Genomic DNA, 20,903 nt, shown 5'->3' with positions numbered 1-20,903 from the left:
AACAGCACCCTGTGCACTGGCTCCAGCCTCAGCCTCTCCTCTGGACCCACCTCGGGCTACAACAGTGGCAACACTACCCAGCTACAAGACAGCATGAGGAACACACTGAACGGACAGGTAGGAAGAGGTTTTACGTTCAACGTGTATGTATTTAATTTATTTTAGATTTTCAATGCAGAAAAAGTATGCCCTCATGGGTATGTGCCGTGAATAATGGCATCCTTTAAGTTAAGTGAGGTTGTTTTTGTTTAGTTTTTAATGAATATATCGTCACTGTCAGGCAGAAACCTTGTATGGCTGTCTTATGTTTCATAAATGAATTCCCCATTGTGCGAAAGTACTGAAAATACAACATATTGAGATGCAGCACATTGTGAGCTTGTAAATCAGCTATTTAGCTTCTTTATTTTCACTTTTTGTCTATAGTTACATGTGTCTGTGCGTGGTGTTCATATTTATTTAAAGTATTAACAAGTGCTTATGACTAAATCACAACTACATGGATCCATTGGAACACAGGTTCTTTTTTTTCTTTCATTTCCTGAAAGGTAATGGTTTTAGACACACATGGTTTCCATCTGTTAGCGACCCTATTCCATATATATAATTATTACCAAACTTTAAGGAGGACATCACCTTATCGCCACTTCCTGGATGAGAGAGAGTGTGTCTTTGAATGCTAACCGCATGGGACGCTGTTATTTTCGTTCAGGCCGCCAGCTTCCAGGATGAAGGGCTGAAGGTCAGGACGCGTCCCCCAATATGTGGCCCCCAGAGTGTGAGGACCCAGAGAGCCTGGCTGTCTGCCCAAGGTAATGACTAGACAGTGATACCCAAACCTCACTCACATGCTTTATGATGTCCTTTTTATATATAGTATAAGATTTCCTTTTAACCCATTAAGCATGAGGCAGATTCTACGAATGCCTTCAGTAGTTATCACACTTTCGAGATAAAAAGAGGTAAAAAAAAATGGCAGATGTACAAGCTCACAGCTCGAGTTTGTATACTTGTTATTTTTGAATAGTCAACGCTAAATTCTAAAATAACACGGATGCTTTCCCGGTTTTTAATGGGTTAAGCCATAGCCTGGAAAATATTTTGTCTATATGACTTCCAAAATGTAAAAGTTGTTCAAACAAGTCAAAGTTGTTCTGTCTGTACTGCTGTGGTTGCAAGAGACTAGCCATGTTTTGAAGTAAATTCGGCACGCCTCGCTTAAATATTTAAAGCTCTTCAGAACAATTTTGTTCAGCCTCTCTCTGCAGCGCATTCGTGTTTTGTTCAGACTCTCTCTTCAGCAGTGGCGTTAGTTCAGCAAAAGCTAGGGTATGGCAAAAGATGGGAGTCCTCATGGAAAAGAGGCATTACATTTTGTATAACACGGTTCTATTGTGAAAATAGCTGCGAGGCGTTGTGAGCATGTAGATCTGCTATTTTCACAATGTCTAAAAAAAAAACTACTATTTTCAGTTTTTTACCCGGGTTTCTGGTTTCTTGGGCTGGATATGGCAGCCTGGAACGTTTTTTTCCAAGTGCAGCTAAACTTAGCATGTTAGTAAACGTGCCACAATTAACAATAATGCATTGCACCTGTGCAGCTGACCTGCGGAACCTGGGAATATACCTTTTTTTTTTTTTTTTTTTGAATACAAGTGTGGAGAATGTAATTGTTAAAGTGACCATTTTGTTAGATTTTGTAGTTATTTTACTGTAATTTAACAACATAATAACCAGCACAGATAGACAAGGAGACATTCATGGATTTATATTTAAAAGCAACTTTTATTTCCCCCCCCTGGACCCAGGGTATGGCAGCTGCATACCCCTGCCATACCCAATTGACGCCCCTGATCTCTCTTCAGTACATTCATGTTATCTGTGTGTCTGATCTACCACAGACGTCTGCCTGGAGCCTCCCGCCGCAGGACGGTTTGAGCCCCTGATAACCTCGTCACCAGTGTCCCCCACCTGCCTGCGCCAGCGCACCGCCTCCTTCGGCTCCTCCTCTTCGTCCATATCGACAGCCTATCAGGACATCACCTCCACTCTTCTGGGACAAGCTCTGGCAGAGGTAAAAGCAAGGGGGAACTCAAGAGAAGGTTGTACACTAAACAGTAGGGCTGCATTTATCGATTATTTCTTGGTGATTATTCTATCAGTGACTTTTTCAATTAATCAGACAATCGAGAAGCGCTTCTGTTTTGTATAAGCACACCTATTTTATTTTTGTAATACAACGGTGTTGCACAAAAATAGACAATCTTTTTGGTTTTTGAGACATTTTGAGAAAGGTTTTCAACATTTTCACCTAATTATCTATTTTTGAGTTTAAATCTGGAATTGTTTATAATCTATGAAATATATTAGTTTGATAAACTGTTGCACCTCTACACTACAAACATAACACTGCAGTATAAGCAGCTTTACATTCTTTCAACCCAGCAGTCCGGTTGGTTAGAGCTTTATAGTCATAATGACAATACATTATACAGTAGTCCTTTTTGCAGCTATCACTTTGCTGCAAGACATCCCCTCCTATCTCTACCACCCTTCCTGTCTTTCTGAAATAAATCTTGAAAAAAGAATGAAAGAATGGAACGGATTGCTTATGTAAACGGTGGTGTTATCCAGCATTGTAGACAGATGCTTGGTTTGATGTTTACCTGGTATCCTAGTTTCTTTGAAGCACTAAATTGTATTCTTTTCACTGTATTTATATCTATCAAGAGGGATTTATTTGTCGGGTACAAGCAGCAAAAGTTTCTCACACTCAACTCTGGATAAAAGCATCTGCTAAATGCCCAAATTGTAATCATAGATTGATTCAAAGTATGAATCTCTCTTTATTTATTCATTCTTAAGTAAACCTTTCTGACAATATGCACATAATCAAGCCGTAATACGAGTCATTGTCATCTGCAGAACATCATCATTATTATTCTCGCTCACTGCCAATTTTACTTCATAACATGAATAATAGATGAGGGGCAGAATGGGCCTATTAACATGGAGGGATAAAAGAAAGCTCTTGTGTCCACACAGGTGCGACTAGCTGCTGCTGGAGACATGGCCAACCTGATCATGGGAAGGGGCTCTGCTGGCTGGAGGTGAGTGCACTCTAGAATCATCTTCTTATTTAAGTCTTTTAATATTTTGACCCGATTCCATAGATGTCTTCTAAATCCTTCTTCTAGATCAGTGATTGTCAAACCTTTTTTCTTTTCATGTCAAGGACCCCCAAAATGACATGTATTAGGCCGCAGAACCCCATCTCAAAATATGTTGTCCCAGGGACCCCCCAGAAGCAGAGATTTAGAGTTACCTGTACAAAAGTTTGCTTTGAAAATATTTAATATTTGCACACATTTTCAAGATTTTTCAAAAATAGATCTACAAGCTCGCAGCGCGGCACTGAGCTTGTATATCTACTATTTTTCAATAGCGAAAGTCTAAAATAATTCCGGGTCTTAATGGGTTAATACCATGGTTACCTGCCGAAAACACCATCTTCGGTTTTATTATTATGCAACGGAGAGAGGCAGGAAAGATAACGGGCTGTGTGCAAGGAAATGACAATTGGCACAGGTCATGAGCATGGATTGAACTCGTTGCATATACAGTAAGTCTCGTTGTGTGTGTGTCTGCCACAGGTACCAGGGCGCAGAGCGAGGTGTCCAGGCCTACTACAAGCCCTCTTCCAGCCCGTCTGTCCATGGCTTCCTGGGGGCCGGAGAGCTGAGCAGACCCCTGGCCAGCCTGTGGAACACGGTCCGACAGCCATCCAAGGCCAACCTGTACCACCAGTCCATCCGCTCTGCCTGGACGCGACCACTAGATGACAGCACACAGCTGGGTGAGCCAAGTTAACACACCTGTCTGTCTGGCTGGCTGGCTGGCTGGCTGGCTGGCTGGCAGCCTGCCTGCCTTGGGGAATGGAGCCTGGTTTCTTATATTAGCTCCATAGCATAATTAATACATTCACTTAAAGGACGGCGTTCTCCTACGGTACCACACCTATCTATAGACTCTCATTTATCATTGGTGAATAGCACCTCAACATACTTGCAGTTTCAATGCCACATACTATATATATGCATATGGCCTAATCTAATTTTGCCAGCCCCAATGCACGCCTCATATCTGTCTTATTCTTATGCCGTGGGCTTTTTTTGTTGTCATTTCTCTACATATAGTTTAATACATCATTCTTGATGTAACTGACCTTAAAGCGATGCCTAAGGCAATTTTCCAACTAACAACTTCCTCTATTTTGTTTTCAATATTATTCTGTGTATTATATTCTTTTTTTTTCATGTGTGTTTTGCTTCTATTCTGTTTTATTGCCCCTTTTGTTTGTATGACTATCTGCCTGTCTCACTCCTCCACTCTCTCTCTCTTTCTGTCTGCCTCTCTCTGTGTGTCCTTGTTCAGTCTACCTATTGACAGACCCGTCTGTCTGTCACCTCAGCCAGCCGCGGGATTTCTGCTGCATCAGCACCGAGTCCAAGCAGGTCAGTACCGCACAGTACAGTCCCACAACAATCATCCCCCAGCAGCACCAAACACACATAATTACAGGCAGGCCCGTCAGTCATTGTGTCTGTGGTTCAGTGAGCTTCCGCTGAATGACATCAAGTGGCAAGGTCACCCTGCAATAAAAGAGTTTCTTTATGGTCTGGCGTGAAACCGGGAATTACGTTGTCAGCACGAATTTAGTAGTGCTTTTGTAATCGATACCTATTTTACAGCAAGTGTGACAGCAAAGTCCTCGGTGTGACAAAGAAATATCTGTAGTCAACTTTTAACCACATGAACACTAGCATCCTGATTTTGGGCATTATGTCATCATGAAGAAGAGAGAAGATGAGATGAGAGGAACATTTGGCAACAATAGGCAAACAGTTCTTAGTGAAAATAGTAATACATAAATGAACATTCAGCGAAATTATCAGATCTTGAAGCTCACAATGCATTGCAACATTGTTGCGTTGTGAGCTTGTTGATTGTCAATTGTTTGCAATTTAACATACAGCAAGGTAGGGTTTAGGTGGGTAAGTGCAGCTCCCCTTACGGCAATTGAATCATATTGAGACAGAGGAAAGCTGAGACACTGTTTAGTTGTACCTCCTCTAGGGCTGTCACGATGTGACATTTTACATGACGATTAATTGTCACTCAAATAATTGGCGATTAACGATTTAATTGTGTTTTTCACGTTGATAATTACATTTCTGTTTGGCTTTTAGGCTTTGAAGCTGCACATGGCAATCATGACACATAACCTAAATATACAAAAAAGTTACTGACATATTTGACAACTTTATACTTAAAAAATAACATTGATACAAGCATTGATACAAGCTCACAACGCGTCGCGATGCGACGCGTTGTGAGCTTGTAGATCTGCTATTTCCACTATTTTTAATATATGAACATTTTTCAACATGGAAACGATTATGACGATTATGAAAAATAATCACGATGATTTAAAAAAATCACGATTAGACGATTATGTAGTAATTGTGACAGCCCTAATCTCCTCCACTCTCCCCCAGGCTGGCCTGTGTGTGCTGGCCATGCAGTCTGTGTTTGAGGAGTCTCTTCCTCGTCCCAGCGTGGACGCTGTCCGAGGGGAGATGATGCCCAGCGCCTGGGTCCTGCAACCTGTCAGGCGGAACGGACAGGAGGTGGTCCGCGTCATCTGCCTGCTGCAGGTGAGATGATGCTTGACAGATGGTTGGTTGTCTGAACAGCATTGCAGAAAGTATATGACTAATCCTCACAGTGGTTAACAGTAATCACACTACATAGTGTTGCACTGGCAGTCCATCTGTCCTCCTCTCCTCTCCTCTCCTCTCCTCTCCTCTCCTCTCCTCTCCTCTCCTCTCCTCTCCTCTCCTCTGGAAATAAGCTCTTTGGCTTTATTGTGACAGTTGTCCAACAACATGATGTGTCATGGTGAGGCTAAATATATGTATTTATTGCGACCGTCAGGTCGCAGTTTAGTATCAAAACCTCCACCGGCCGTCCGTCCGTCGGTCACACGTCACACGTCACACCTTTGCCCTGCTCATATCTCCGCATCAGTATGACATCACACTGCTTGGTGTGTGCCGTCAGGGTCATTTGTGTACGGTGTGATGTCATACTGATGTCAGCAGTGTGATGTCATACTGATGTCAGCAGCTATGTCTCTATATATGGAGTTATATGTTGTTCGTGTCCAAATATGGGGCTTGTGAGGTCAGACTTAGTGAGATTCGTCGGTTATCTCCATATATGGAGGGAGAACCAGCTTATGAGCCGATGAGTTGTGTCAGAGTCGAGATCCTGCTTGCATCTAATCTGTCGGTAGATAATGCCGGTCTTATATAAGGGTCATTTGTGTACGGTGTCATGTCATACTGATGTCAGCAGTGTGATGTCATACTGATGTCAGCAGCTATGTCTCTATATATGGAGTTATATGTTGTTCGTGTCCAAATATGGGGCTTGTGAGGTCAGACTTAGTGAGATTCGTCGGTTATCTCCATATATGGAGGGATGTGTTGGTTATCTCCATATCTGGAGATTCAACCTTCAACGATTTTGACATCTTATTGCGACCGTCAGGTCGCAGTTTAGTATCAAAACCTCCACCGGCCGTCCGTCCGTCGGTCACACGTCACACCTTTGCCCTGCTCATATCTCCGCATCAGTATGACATCACACTGCTTGGTGTGTGCAGTCAGGGTAATTTGTGTACGGTGTGATGTCATACTGATGTCAGCAGTGTGATGTCATACTGATGTCAGCAGCTATGTCTCTATATATGGAGTTATTGTTCGTGTCCAAATATGGGGCTTGTGAGGTCAGACTTAGTGAGATTCGTCGGTTATCTCCATATATGGAGGGAGAACCAGCTTATGAGCCGATGAGTTGTGTCAGAGTCGAGATCCTGCTTGCATCTAATCTGTCAGTAGATAATGCCGGTCTTATATAAGGGTCATTTGTGTACGGTATGATGTCATACTGATGTCAGCAGTGTGATGTCATACTGATGTCAGCAGCTATGTCTCTATATATGGAGTTATATGTTGTTCGTGTCCAAATATGGGGCTTGTGAGGTCAGACTTAGTGAGATTCGTCGGTTATCTCCATATATGGAGGGATGTGTTGGTTATCTCCATATCTGGAGATTCAACCTTCAACGATTTTGACATCTTGTTACTAATCTGTCGGTAGATAATGCCGGTCTTATATAAGGGTCATTTGTGTACGGTGTGATGTCATACTGATGTCAGCAGTGTGACAGGAGATAAGCGACCAACGGTCGCTTATCTCCCGATTAGGGAGTCTTACTGGTTTATATATTGTATATCATCGTTGTTGGGTGGAAACCTTGTATGTCCAAAAACATTACTTTTAAGGGAAAGTATTAGAACCAGTTCTCCAAGGGATCTCTAATGTAGTTATTATTTAATCACAAGCTCTTGTTAATGTAACGTTAATGTAATATATTTTCATATTTTCAATAAAGAATTTAAATCACTCCTCTCCCCTTCTCTCCTCTCCTTGTGAAGATGGATGTGGGAACTCCATCTTTCCCTCAGAGACTGTTGCAGACTGTGGCTCGAAGGCAGGCAGCTGTCATCGCTGATCTGGATGCTGCCCTGGCCCAGTGAAAGCACCCACCGGACACATGAAGACACATGTAGCAGTGAGCACTTAGACAAACTGTCCCCGCCATGGGACGGACTAGTTGAATTTGCACCTGGATATGATTTTACTTGACTTTCTTTTATTCAAAAGCACTGATATTATGTTGCAATGCAGCTTTTTATACAATGTTATTTTTTTATCGTAACTGTAAATATCAAGCGTATAACTGTATTTTCATGTTTGTGCATTGATGTACGTGAATCCATTTTACAATTGTAAAGCTGTTTTACCAAAGATGTATGTGACTCATTTTAGGGCTTTTGGGGCATGGCCCACTCAGCACAACTAGTGCTACATAGCATTCACCTTTAGACTACTGTACACTGTAAAATCATGAGTATTCATTCAACTCAGAGTGTAACATACAGGAATCCACTTGGTTCCATTTATACACTCTCAGAGTTACACAAGGATAAATGAGCACTGAGGTTTTTACTGTCTATAGTTAGGGTGTCCAGTCTTATAAAGCTTTCCTGTTCACATACCAATTCACTTGTTCAGTGAAACAACTTGTACAGTAGTATTTATTAACACAAATCTGTCCTACTCTGGTTTTTATGTCCATGGGGTTTGCTACTGTACACTTCACAGGAGGGGTAATTGGGGCAATCTGACAAATAATGAATATTAAGTTATTGTGGAGTGTACATGTCTATTGATAATGATTGATCCTGATGCAGTAAAACCCCACACAGTAATTTACTTTTACAGTTATGGTTCCTTTTTTACTGTGCTTAACTTAGCTTAAAGCTGCAACCCATAAGGCTTTTGTCCAATCCCATGTCTGCGACGAACGTGAGCACCAAAAGTTCTACTCCTGAGTTAAGATGGAAGGTTTGGTCAGGGGAGAAATTTTACTTTGAGTTTCATGCAATACTTCTTGTCAACCAGTAGTAGTCTTACCAACCACAGGATCTAAAGTTCTCAATAAAAAAAACAGTGAGACCTCCTTCAACCACTGCAGTTGTGGTAGTGGTATTGTATTATCAGACTATGTACCATACAGATTGGATAGTTTTATTCTCACACACAAAAAGGTTATTGATTGCAGCTTTAAAACAAACTCGATGAAGGGTTCTTTACCACCACCACCATTTAAGTCAGTGTGACACCTTCCATTTGTATTCTTGTCCCTCGGCACTGCTTGTTTCTCAGCACTCAAGGGCCCTCTGTCTGCAGAATAAATTCTATGAAATGTGTTCTGTTGCAACGGGGGGAAACCAGTATGTAGAATTTGAAGAGTTTCATTCCACAACCCTCTGTGTCCAATTTGGGAGTGTTGTGGGTTATTTACAGCATGGCTCTGTGGGAGGCAGGACAGAAATGGGTCCGTCTTTGAGTCTGTCCAGTGTTAGTGTTAGTCTCGAGAACCACTGGATTTTTTGGGAAGTCAATGGCAGTCACACAGGGCTGAATCCTTGCCAAAATATGCAGTCGTACTTCATAGATACGTCAGAACTACAGACTCTGTGTAGACTGTGTGTTGTGGAATGACACTCTTCATAATTACCTTAGAACTGCAAGGTACCCCACTGTATAAGCTGACTAATAAGGTCTTGTGTTCTCATCTGATTATGAAGTCTGTAATATTTATTTTCACTGTTATTGTGGTTCTTGTGATTTAGTATGTCATAGTTATGTCCTCTGGTTGTTTTCAAATTTGCAGTAGAGATCATTACTTCTTCCCCCACGCGTTTGTTGCTTGCACACGGTATGGCTACGGCAACGGCAGATGCATTTCTGGTGATACACGTCGGGAAAACTAAATTGTTTGTACAATGTTGATACTATGCAGAAGCTTATCAAGGACCTGAATGTCCTCAGGCCTTCACTGCGTTGTGTGGATCCAGAGCTTAAGCCATATTATTTACTGCAGTATGAAGGTTCAGGGCTGCTGCAGCTGCAGTGCTCATAATAATTTGTGAGTGATGGAGGCTCCCCGGGGGACCAAAGAAGATGCCACAAAAAGATGAAGGTTCGATTCCCCCAGGACAATAGGAGCTGAATGCCTTTTTTCTTTTCATCTTTTCTTTCACCCTGTACAAAGTGTTATTTATGTATGTTGTTGTTTTTTTTTATCAATTGGTAATATTTTCTTAAATGTATTTTATTACATGTCTCTATTACTAATAAGATGCAAGTTAGCCCATATGCTTGTTATTTTTTTAAATACACTCGACATATTTTGAAATGACTTTTATGTGCAGTGTTTTTATTAACCTAGTCTTTTTTGTTGTTGCTCTCAACAGTAGCCCATCAACCATATCCAATCAACAGAAGAGTGAGCTATTTTGCAATTGATATTCAATCTTTTTAATAGCCTGCTTGCACAGTAAAATCCTGAGAGTTAATTTAAAATCAAAGAAAGTTGTAATTTCATGAGTAATACCATTGCAGTTAGTTCCAGACCAGTTTGTACACTCTCTGAGTTAAATTAACTGTTTTACAGAGTCGCCTGCGTTCATTTGAAGCTCATAATAATACATTTATTTTTATAAGGCGCCTTAATGATTAGTATGCTACTCGTGTTCCTTACAGTGGGCCTACAGCAGTGGTGGAAAAAGTACTCAAATGTTTTACTTAAAGTATCAATACCACAATAGAAACATTTAAAAGTAAAAGGCCTGTTTTGAAAATGTTACTTGAGTAAAAGTACAAAAGTATTGACATCAAAATATACTTAAAGTACCAACAGTAAAAGTACTAAAATGTTTGAAAATAGCAGATCTACAAGCTCACAACAAGCTTGTATCTGCTATTTCAAATAGCCTATGTATAAATAGGGCTGAACTTCACTGAAGTGGTTGATGTAGGCTATGTTTCATAATATAGGCCTATAACAATCTTCAAGTAACTAAAGTTGCCAAATAATTGTAGTGAAATAAAAGTAGGCCTACTGTACAATATTTGCCTCTGAGATGTAATGGAGTGGAGTAGAAGTAGGCTAAGTGCAGGAAATTGGAAATAGCCTACTCCAGTACTAGTGTTCCATCCTATACAGTGGGCCTACAGTAGACTTATATCAATGGAATACGTGGTGGCTGTGTTGTAGAGGTGACATTTCTGAGGGGCGGGGGGTGTTTGGTCGATGCGACAGACGACAGACGGGCCAGGCTGGGTGGGTGGGTGGGGGGGAGAGTAAAGTGCGTCTGCCATTTAGAGTCACCCTCTCTTGTCAGGAATGTGCGTCCCCTGCGCGCAGAGATCATGTACTCGGTGCGCCCACTTTATTTTTAACACACGAGGGTGGGTCAGAAGCTGGCTTTCGGGAATGACCGTGGTGTGCGTGGCGCCTACAATCCCTTTCCCAAGTCCCCTATCCCAGGACCACCAGTCCCTCCTCCACGCGTGGACCCCACTACTCTGACCAGCACCAGACAGCTTCCATGGGATTATAATTGGTTTATTGGCAGGGAAAAGTGTCTAGATAAACAGCCCTTCGGACAGGACAACATCCAGAACCAAGTAAGTGTAAATTGAAAGTAGCTGCATGGCCTAATGCGCTTGACAAATTAAATTATTGATCTTTGGCCAAATCGGTTTTTATCATTGGTCACGGGATGACAAACGTTCCCTTTGATATTATTTGCAATCTAGTTTTCCTCCAAACCACCTGTTGCACGTTGACACTGCCATGTGAGAGAGCAGATAGAGGACATGTCGTTCTTTTTTAATATAATTGAATGACTTAATGCCCAAAGCTCTACGTGTATGTAATGTAATAATATGTTTGCCAGCCCAGTTGATAACTTGTAATTTATCAACATAATGAACTTTGATGAACTTTTGTTTTGCGAGACAAGCCGTCCCTAATCCGCGCCTGCGCATAGAAAAGTGCGCTTCTCGTTATCCATAGCTCCTCTGGAGTTGTTGATTTTTGTATCGCCTACTGTAGCTGTAGCACTAAAGTTACTTTTCAACGCTGTTAATTGTTATGTTTTCTCTTCATAACTGTTGCCATGCTAAAACCCAAGGCCTGTCTCATCCATGGGTGAATGAAAACAGCTGTATGTCATGTCATGGTGGTGCCCAGGCTGTTTGAAATGACAATGACATGAATGCACCCGGATGGTGCGTGCAAATAATATTCCCCTTAAAAGGAAAACTGTGTGGTGCACCAGTCGAACGGTCTGGATGTCTACAGATGTAGTGTAAACACTCCAGGAAAAGTTTACTACCGATTCCTCATGATCCTAGCAAGCTCAATGCCAGACAAAACAAGTTTGCGCGTAACAATAGCAGATTGTCTCATGGCAACGTCCAATATGGATTCATTGTTTATTATCATGCCCTGATACAAAATGTAGCCTGCTATTAGGCTATCATGATGTGCATTTGTATGTTGATGATTACAGCAATGTATTCGTTAATTGACTGATGAATAGTTACAGGATTGATTTTGTGTATTGTTCATTATTGGCAGAATCGAAATAGGCTTAAGCAAGCCAGCCTGTGAGATATCCACTCCACTAGACCATGATGGACATTCAATCCTCCAGCCAGCCTTATCGATTTCTTTGTACTCCATGTTTATGTCTCAGATTTACACTGTCAGTCTGCACTGGACATCACCCCTCTCCCTCTCCCTCCCTCCCTCCCTCCCTTTCCCTCCCAAATAGTACACACCCAATCTTTCTCTGGTCCAGTTGCTGGTACAATTTCACACACACACACACACACACACACACACACACACACACACACACACACACACACACACACACACGCGCGCGCGCGCACAGTCGCACACACACACACACACACACACACACACACTGTCTCTCACACACGTCTTGACTACACCCATCTCTTATTTCGTCTTCTCTTTTGACTAGTTGCGCCACTCAAAATAATGCACCCGCTCCCCTAGACAGTAGCCAGCTAATGCACTGCATTCTTCTGGGTAGAAACATCAGCACAGATTTAGTTACAGCAGAGGGAATTCCTGCAAGTGAGCCATAATTCTACTCAAGTGGTGATTTGAAGGGGAAGAAAGGGATTGGTATCTCAGTCGTAAGCATAAATTTGCAACCCTATTTTACAGGGGTACTTGGGCTGCAAATAGATTTTTCAGAACGCAAGAGGATGCAATTTTTCATTAGAGGCAAAGGGTGTTTCATCTCCCCTCATAAACAAGCAAGGTATTCTGATGCTCTGCAAAGTATTTGGATCCACAAGCGACTAGCATGTAGAATTCTTTCTTTACGTAGAAACAGAACATATTTTAAATGTTAGTCTTTCATCCTCACCACGTAATATTTCATAGGTATTTCAAATGTATCCACTATCTCATCCAAGAGCAAGTGTTCAAACATATTGTGTCTCATTAACATATTGTGTCCCATTCACGTCTGTTGACATCTAATGGAAACATGTTAAGTGAGAGCTCCTTCAATGACAGACATGCACATGACACCAACAGGTGTTTTACACAGAAACAGCTCGCAGTGGCACAATATCCTAGAGACACTGTTTAGCCAAGAACAAGTTTCTCAACACCGTTCTCTGCCAGCACTTCACTAACATGTGTCCGTCTTATTTTGGGGGTCTTTTGACAGCTCATTTGAGATGAAAAAAAGCTTGCCTAACAGCCTAACAACAGTCCTATCAGCTTGAGCTACAGTGTGTCTGTTGCACCCCTAGCTATATTGTTGTCTCAGCTCCATGGATTAAGTTGAACACTTGCTTAATCCCCCAGACATAATTAGAGTTGTATAGGTATCGCTTACAGCACAGTTGCACGCTGGCAGCTTGTGGATATTGGTTTCGTGGTTATGGGTCTATATGGTGTCTGCAGGAGCAGCAGCGCGGCCGTTCGGTCTCCAGGTTGTGTGCGAGTTGATAAGGGGTTCCCCAGTGGAGGGTGGAGCATCCCGGGGGCTGATAACATCCTCCTGCAGTTCTCTGATACTGAGTTGGACTTGGAGGGGGCAGACCTGCTGAATGTCATCACTGTAGTGTCACCCAGGGCCCCTCTTTCCTGAACACTCAGACACACACAGAACCTCCTCCAGTTGTCTGACTGCAGACTCATCGTAGGATAGTCCTTCTTGCCTGGTTTCCATCCGGGACCACCCCTGGTTTCACCAGTACCTTGATGGATTCTGGTTAACCTGTCCTAGTCGGGGGCCTTAGGGTTTGTTCGTGCTAATCAGTCTAAAAGCGCAACATTTTGCACAGATGTAGCCCAGGGCATGCTCTAATGATTTAGCTAGGGCGCCCGAGTCGGCGACCTTTGGGGTCGCCACAGCGGCCAAATCCGTTTGGCACAAAAAACATTCCTTGGGCTTAAAATGGCCCTACAAAACGCCCACAAAACTGTGAAAAGTGATGACTCATCAGTTATCATCACTAAACCATCGTTTTGTAGGGCCATTTTTAGCCCAAGGAAAGTTTTTCTGCAAAACAAATGCTGGCAATGGATTCAGAATCATGACAAATCCCTAGTTAGACCGCTCACATGCTACTTACAGTAAAGCAGATTTTTTTCCCCTCCTGTAGTATAGTTTATAGAAAGTCAATGGGAGCCTAACTTGATTTGGCCACTGTGGCGACCCCGAAGGTCGCCGACTCGGGCGCCCTAGCTAAATCATTAGAGCAAATTTGGACTTCTAGACTGATTAGAACAAAATTACCATTCTATCTCCCTAACGCCCCCGACTCTCCCTGTCCATAAACTAAATGCAGAGTTGAGCTGTTGATTACATTTGAAAAAGAGTTATCCCCCTCCCCTCCCTCCCCAAATCAAAGTCACCAAGGCAAGAAAAATGTAGTGATCATTCTAAACTCTTAACAAGAGAGCTAATATAGTATTCTCTCTTCTTTGATGATCAGTAATTAATGCATGCACTTCTGATGAGCCCCAAAGGAGGACACTCTACTGCAGTGGTTCCAAAACAGCGTGCCATGAGTCCAGGTGTGCCTTGGACCTTTTTTACAACCACACTCATTATTATTGCAATATACACAATTATACAAAAAGTAATTAACTTTTTAAATTTACTATATCAGTTCCCAATACAGACGCACCTAAGCCACTTTCAACCTGGCATCCATATTTTGGGGATGACATTAAGAAAAAAGCAGTGAAGCATGAAATAGGGCTTTAAGTCGTTAAACTTATTGTTTGGCATTAGTAAATACAATTTACTAGTGGTAACTGGTAACACGTTTTATAGATGCTATTTTGCAGAAATTATGAATACTAGATTTTGACCTTCCCTTCTGTGCGGTTTGGGCACAAAAGGTTTGAAAACCACTGCTCTACTTGTGTTCACTCAACTTCATGCACTTGTGCACCGACGTGAGTGATGCTCTCACCAACAGCAACTCAGGAGCACAAACAGATGCCTCCAAAGTTCAAGGGAAACACGCAGGCACAAACGCGCTCATTATTCACAGCCCAACCTACATGAGCTGCATCTTTTGAGCACAGCCAGTTTGAGCGGCTTTCGTCATGTACTCCGCTCAGGAGGGATTGCCCTCCCCCATGTGGGAGATGATAAGAGAAGCATGCTGCGACCAGATAGAGCTATCTTAGTGGCTAACCTTCACCCGCCATTCCATGCAGAGAATACACAGACACGCCACCGCACGGTGACAGTTGGACAACGTGTTGTGCACAAAATGGAGCTCCTATGGTGTTGAGGCAGGGGGGATATGTTTGTGTGTGTGTGTGTGTGTGTGTGTGTGTGTGTGCGTGTGTGCGTGCGTGCGTGCGTGCGTGCGTGCGTGCGATAAAATAAAAAAAAGATTCATCGATCAAAATAAAATCAAACCCTGACCTTAAAATCGCTCTTTGATGTCAAGTGTGTACCTGTATATACTGCAGTCATGTAAAAGAAGATCCACTATGTACATATGAGAAGAACTTCACTTTTTGTAGTTCCCTAACCTGCAAAAGCCACCAGAATTAGAATCGTCACATTTCTTTGACAGTGTGATGTAAAAGAAAAAAGAATGGTGGCCTTGAAATTGAAAGTTGATTTAGTGTGTTTCTGTCTCATCATGAACTCAGAGACATTTCTGTGACCTGTATGTTTTGTTTGAATAGGTTTGGGCGGGTAACACCACGGCCTACTGGTGGCTCTCTTTCTTATCTCAGCAGTCACTCCCACATACGTCTATTCTTGACCTTGTCATATGCGTATTGCAGTTGTCCTTTTTATTTCATTATTCAATTTGTATTGTTCCTTCCGCTATTGTTATAAATACCCTCCATATCCTGAACCACTCCAGTGACTCTGATACGGGTGTTTGTGTGATGCTATATTCATCGTCCGCAGCATGATGAACTGAACGCCCCTGTTGACATGAGAGGAACATTAATCACGCCAAGATCGTTAGTCTTAACGCCACATCTCTCTCTCCTCTGTCTTCCAGACTCTCCCCTCCTGTAACATTTCGGCTCCATCCTACTGTTTCCCCCTTCTTCACTTCGCCTCCTCCTCCTCTTCCTCTCAGCCTGAGCACCTGAGGACGCGCTCCGCGCTCCCCAGCCCCACCAAGCTGCCACGATGGCTACCGCCATGACCACCACCGCCATGACCACCACCGCCATGACGTCCACCGCCATGACGTCCACCACAGACTTTGACAACGTGGAGATCACGCAGCAGTACAGCCGCATCAACACCCGCTTTGACCTGCCGGACGAGGACCTGCTGGACCACGACAACAGCTCCGCCCGGCTGTTTGAGCGCTCGCGCATCAAGGCCCTCGCAGGTGAGTCAGGGGAGAAAGCAGGGTGTGCACAGGCGTGAGACAGGTGTGTTTTTGGACCACTTTTAACCTGCCGTTGTCTTGTCATAGGCAAAGATTTGAAAATCGCCCATCTATAAGTTCACAACATGTATCATGATTCACACTACGCTGTGAGCGATTGGCTATTTTCGGAGTATACAAGGCTTCATTGGTTAATGTGTGAATGTGTCTGTGTACAGTGTGTGTGTGTGTGTGTGTGTGTGTGTGTGTGTGTGTGTGTGTGTGTGTGTGTGTGTGTGTGTGTGTGTGTGTGTGTGTGTGTGTGTGTGTGTCATCATTACACGACACATCGCAGATGTAGAAAGGAGCACTTGATCCTCCGTCTCCATATACTGGTCTGCTCTTGGATGGTGTGGTTATGTCTACTCGCTCCCTGTCTCAGAGACAGGCTGGATGCCCTCCAAAATGTTCCTGCCAATGACATCACTGGCAAGCTCTGTATCTTCCTGGAATCTTAGCATGCTAAAATTGTAGCCACTGATTTGAATTAATAATAAAAAAGAAAAAAGAAAGGTTTGAAATCTTGGTTGACATGCCTGCTGATGATGTCATCTTCAGCAGGTAGTTTCAAGCTATCTTCATTCCAACAAGGGAGTGTGTAGACAGAAATGGTACTGTCCTATAGTGAGCATTAGCGAGGACCCTACAGTATATACAGAGATAGGGTAAAAAAAAAGTCATCCCAAAATATGCCATCAGTTGTACTTCATTCAGTACATTGTTTTGTGTGCATTGGTCAATACCTAGTTTTCCAAATTCCAGATTTGTGTTGTGTGTGTGTTTTTCTGTTTGTGTGTCCCGTGTGCGTCTCGTGGTCCGTCCCACACACACCCCCAGCAGCTGAGCCCTGTCACCCCTTCCGTGCCCGGCTACTTTACTGGGATCGCTTGCACATTCCCAGAATGCCGCCTGTCTGACCGATCTGGACAGCTGCCCTGCCTCCCTCTCCTAGGACACATTTCAGGGATTTCTCGCTAAGCTTGTAAGCTGTGACCCACCTGTGAGGCTGCATCCCTTTGGTTCAGCGTGGCGGTTTTTAAATAGCAGCGGTTCTGGAACGGAGGGAAATATCACAGAAGTTTGAGGGAAGGTGAGGGTCATACCATGTACATACATACCGCTCCTAAAGCCACCAACACCGGAAGGGGTCAGAGATGTCGTGGTGCTACGTTGACTATGTTGAGATGACACTTCTGGGAGGCCAGATTTTGATGGGCCAGTGCGGTCTCCACACTCTCTCTCTGGATGCCTTCTCCCTCCCTGTCTCTTTAAGTGAAGAGAGTGCTTGCTGTGTGGGTGCTGTTGGTGCTGTTGTGTTTGAGTGCTTCTGCACTGATGTTTCAGTAATGCAATCAGAGTTTCCTGTCAGCAGAGGAAAAGAGAGAGGGAGCAAAGAGAGAGACAGAAGGAAAAGGGGGAAGGAGAACGAGAGAGCGAAGGAGAAGCGCTCTGACACCTATATGTGATTTATCGCTTGTGAACTCGGAGGCATGCGTCTCACCATGCCTTTGAGGCACAACCATATTAGATGCAAATGGCATTTGCACTGTACACTGCTCTTTGCATGAGCACACAAACACACATTCCTCCGAGATATTTATGTACCCCCCCTTCCCCTGGCAAAGACGTGTGCCTGTTCGATCACTGGCACATTACATCGCTACAGTACTTACGTGAATGTTGACTTTGCCAAGTCACATCTGACTTGCATCGCCACTTCCCAGTGTGGTGACGTCATGTGGGAGTGTTGTTTAGAAGGGGGAGGGAGGGCTGGGAGCACGTGGACCTGTGCAGCCGGGATCATATTGTATGCATGGCTGGGGCGCTGCTGGAGAAACCACTCTGAGCTGAACCGAAGGCTGCCTGAGCCGCTCGGAGAGCAGCAGCATCATCATCATCATCGCAGCAGCGGAGGTAGGGAGAATGGAGAGAGAGAGAGAGTGAGGGAAGTGGCGAGGAGGGAGGGAAGGACAAGGAGGGAGCGAGCGTGAGACGGTACGCGGGAAAGGAGGACACAGTGAGAGAAGAGGAGAGAGACGAGGAGAGACGTTGACGCTGAGAGCTCCTTTCCCAGACACACCAGGCCGTGTGTTGTTGTTGACTGGGGTCAGGATGAGCAGCCCCTGTCTGCTGCGCGCCACCCCCATCAGCCAGCCAAGGCTGAGAGAGGTCAAGCTCACCCTGAAAGCCAGCAGCCGGGAGACCACGTCTGTCGTCCGTAGCGGGGCAGTGACCAAGGAGGCGGCCGCCGGCCGCCACACGCCCGCTGAGAAGGAGGCGGCGCTGGTAAGGGTGGGTCTGAGCACCAGCCGGAGCAGGAGCACCCCGCCAGCTCACCGTGGACCCCAGGACCCCAAGAAGACGGCCTTGCACAGGGGGGACGTTGGTCTGCGTAAGCAGCGCTGCCCCGAGCCCGAGCATCACCCGGAGAAGAATGGGACACTCCTGCACCTCCCCGAGTCTGCAGGTCCCGTGGGACTTGCCCCCACGTTGTGCTCTTCGTCCACCACATCCTCCTCCAGACGGCAGCGACCCTCTCCCTCCGCCTCGCACCCTCGTCCTCATCCTCCCCCTGCCACCCCAACTTCCAACTCCTCCTCGGCCAAGAGCATGAAACGGGCGCGCTGGCTAAGCTACAGCGCCTCCAACATCTGCTTCAACTCCATCCTGGATGGACGCTTCAGACAGTTGCAAGGTACAAAGTTGAGGGTGGAAGTTCTAGAAGTTGTTTGTCATCGTCGTGTGTGTGCGTGTGTGTGTGTGTGTGTGTGTGTGTGTGTGTGTGTGTGTGTGTGTGTGTGTGTGTGTGTGTGTGTGTGTGTGTGTGTGTGTGTGTGTGTGTGTGTGTGTGTGTGTCTACTGGTGAAAGTGATAATTCTTTTGCTAATACTTTTGCTCATAATGCCCTCCTTCCCTGTGCTGGGAGGAGAAGAGGCAGCGGGGTTGGGCTGTGATGAAATGTTTGTGGGAGGTTAGTGTAGTGAGAACCAGGAAAGACAGCAGAAAGTAAAAGCAGAGGCCCTCCTATTGGTGGTGTGTGTGTGTGTGTGTGTGTGTGTGTGCGTGTGTGCGTGCGTGCGTGCGTGCGCATACATGTGTATATATATAATTTGGTGATTATTTATTAATATATCCGGATCCCACCACCATGCTCCAATTGTTTGCTGACTTGCCTTTGAATATTTCATAGAGCCAACTCCTAAAAAGGTTGCGTTGTTTCCCCTTCACTGCCATTCATTGTCAACATGCCATGTGTTACATGCTTTACAAGCTAGAAAATACCTAATTTCATTACTTATTCTCCGTTCTCTGCGTCTCACTTTATCAAAAATGTATGTACCAAAAAAGTAGTCTCTAGCTCTAGAATCTTTTTAGAACCAGTGTGTTCTAACCTTTTTGACTGTTTTTTGATGCTTCGATATTCTGTGTTTGACTCTGTGGACTCTGTAAAACAACAAAAACAAAACATACAAACAACCCATCTCTAACAACTTCTCACTCTCCGTGTTATTAGGACTTTAGGGGAGTGGTTGTCCATCACCTCTTTTTCTGTAGGCTTTCACTATTGCTGTCCAACAACTCCCCCGATGACAGGAATACATTAGTGAGTGCAGGAAGATGGAGGACAGAGAGCGAGAGAAACCCTTTTTCCCGTGCCTCTGGTAGATTTCAAGTATCGACTGATTCTGAAGTGCAGTGGAAACCGATACCCTAACTCTGAAGGTTTCCCAAGCCTCTCCAAATTATCAAGGACATTGCTAAGTCACGGACAATACTACTCCAGGATCTGTTCTACCTGCAGGGTTCCCACGGTCATGAAATTCCTGGAAATATTTTGAAATTAGAAAAATATTTTTCCAGTACTGGAAACGTTTTGGAATTTATCAAGGGTCCTGGAAGGTCCTGGAAAGAATAGCTATGCATTGTCTTTGGTTATTGATTTTGTTAATACCTCTGAAATGACACATTAAACATGGGCCAAATTGTCAAATATTAGAGGCAGAAATTGTGAACATGCTCACAACGCCTCGCGTTGCGAGGCGTTGTGAGCATGTAGATCTGCTATTTTCACAATAGAACCGTGTTATACAAAATTCCTCAACTCTTCTCAACCTCTGAAAAGGTTGAGAACCACTGGCATACACTACCTGTCTTTGGGCATTGCATTGTGCATAGGAGTAAGCGACCTGTTATTGAGCTGAATTATTGCTATATAGTCCTGGAAATTGGGTTAAATATTCTGGAAAAGTTTGGGAAAGGTTTGGGAAATTAATTGGTAAAAATGTGTGGGAACCCTGTACCTGGCAGATGCCGAGGTGAAGACCAGAGCAGCACCTGTAGTGTAGTAGAAAGAAGAAAGAAAGAAAGAAAGAAAGAAAGAAAGAAAGAAAGAAAGAAAGGAGGAGTGGGATTACAATTTACAATGAGTCGCTGTC

At 44.0% G+C, this 20,903-nt stretch overlaps 2 protein-coding genes across 2 annotated transcripts in view; both read left to right on the top strand.

The window, feature by feature from the left end:
• The window catches only part of stard9 (StAR-related lipid transfer (START) domain containing 9), a 58,222-nt gene extending 48,376 nt beyond the window's left edge, over positions 1-9,846 (top strand). Inside the window, exons 23-30 of the mRNA XM_080750992.1 lie at positions 6-117; positions 713-812; positions 1,902-2,074; positions 3,046-3,110; positions 3,654-3,856; positions 4,435-4,514; positions 5,559-5,717; positions 7,566-9,846. Coding sequence (XP_080607118.1) covers positions 6-117; positions 713-812; positions 1,902-2,074; positions 3,046-3,110; positions 3,654-3,856; positions 4,435-4,514; positions 5,559-5,717; positions 7,566-7,667 — 994 coding nt within the window. The 3' untranslated portion in view covers positions 7,668-9,846. The remainder of the gene's footprint in view (positions 1-5; positions 118-712; positions 813-1,901; positions 2,075-3,045; positions 3,111-3,653; positions 3,857-4,434; positions 4,515-5,558; positions 5,718-7,565) is intronic.
• An 8,730-nt stretch (positions 9,847-18,576) lies between these two features.
• The window catches only part of sptb (spectrin, beta, erythrocytic), a gene marked incomplete at its 3' end in the record, with an annotated part of 67,840 nt that continues 65,513 nt past the window's right edge, over positions 18,577-20,903 (top strand). Inside the window, exon 1 of the mRNA XM_080750740.1 lies at positions 18,577-19,162. Within this exon, the coding sequence (XP_080606866.1) occupies positions 18,580-19,162 (583 nt within the window). The 5' untranslated portion in view covers positions 18,577-18,579. The remainder of the gene's footprint in view (positions 19,163-20,903) is intronic.

This window comes from Nannobrachium achirus, assembly GCF_963921795.1.
Source record: "Nannobrachium achirus genome assembly, chromosome: 20".
Classification (NCBI taxonomy): domain Eukaryota; kingdom Metazoa; phylum Chordata; class Actinopteri; order Myctophiformes; family Myctophidae; genus Nannobrachium; species Nannobrachium achirus.
Note: the sequence above shows the minus strand (reverse complement) of the source record. Positions and strands in the feature narration are given on the sequence as shown.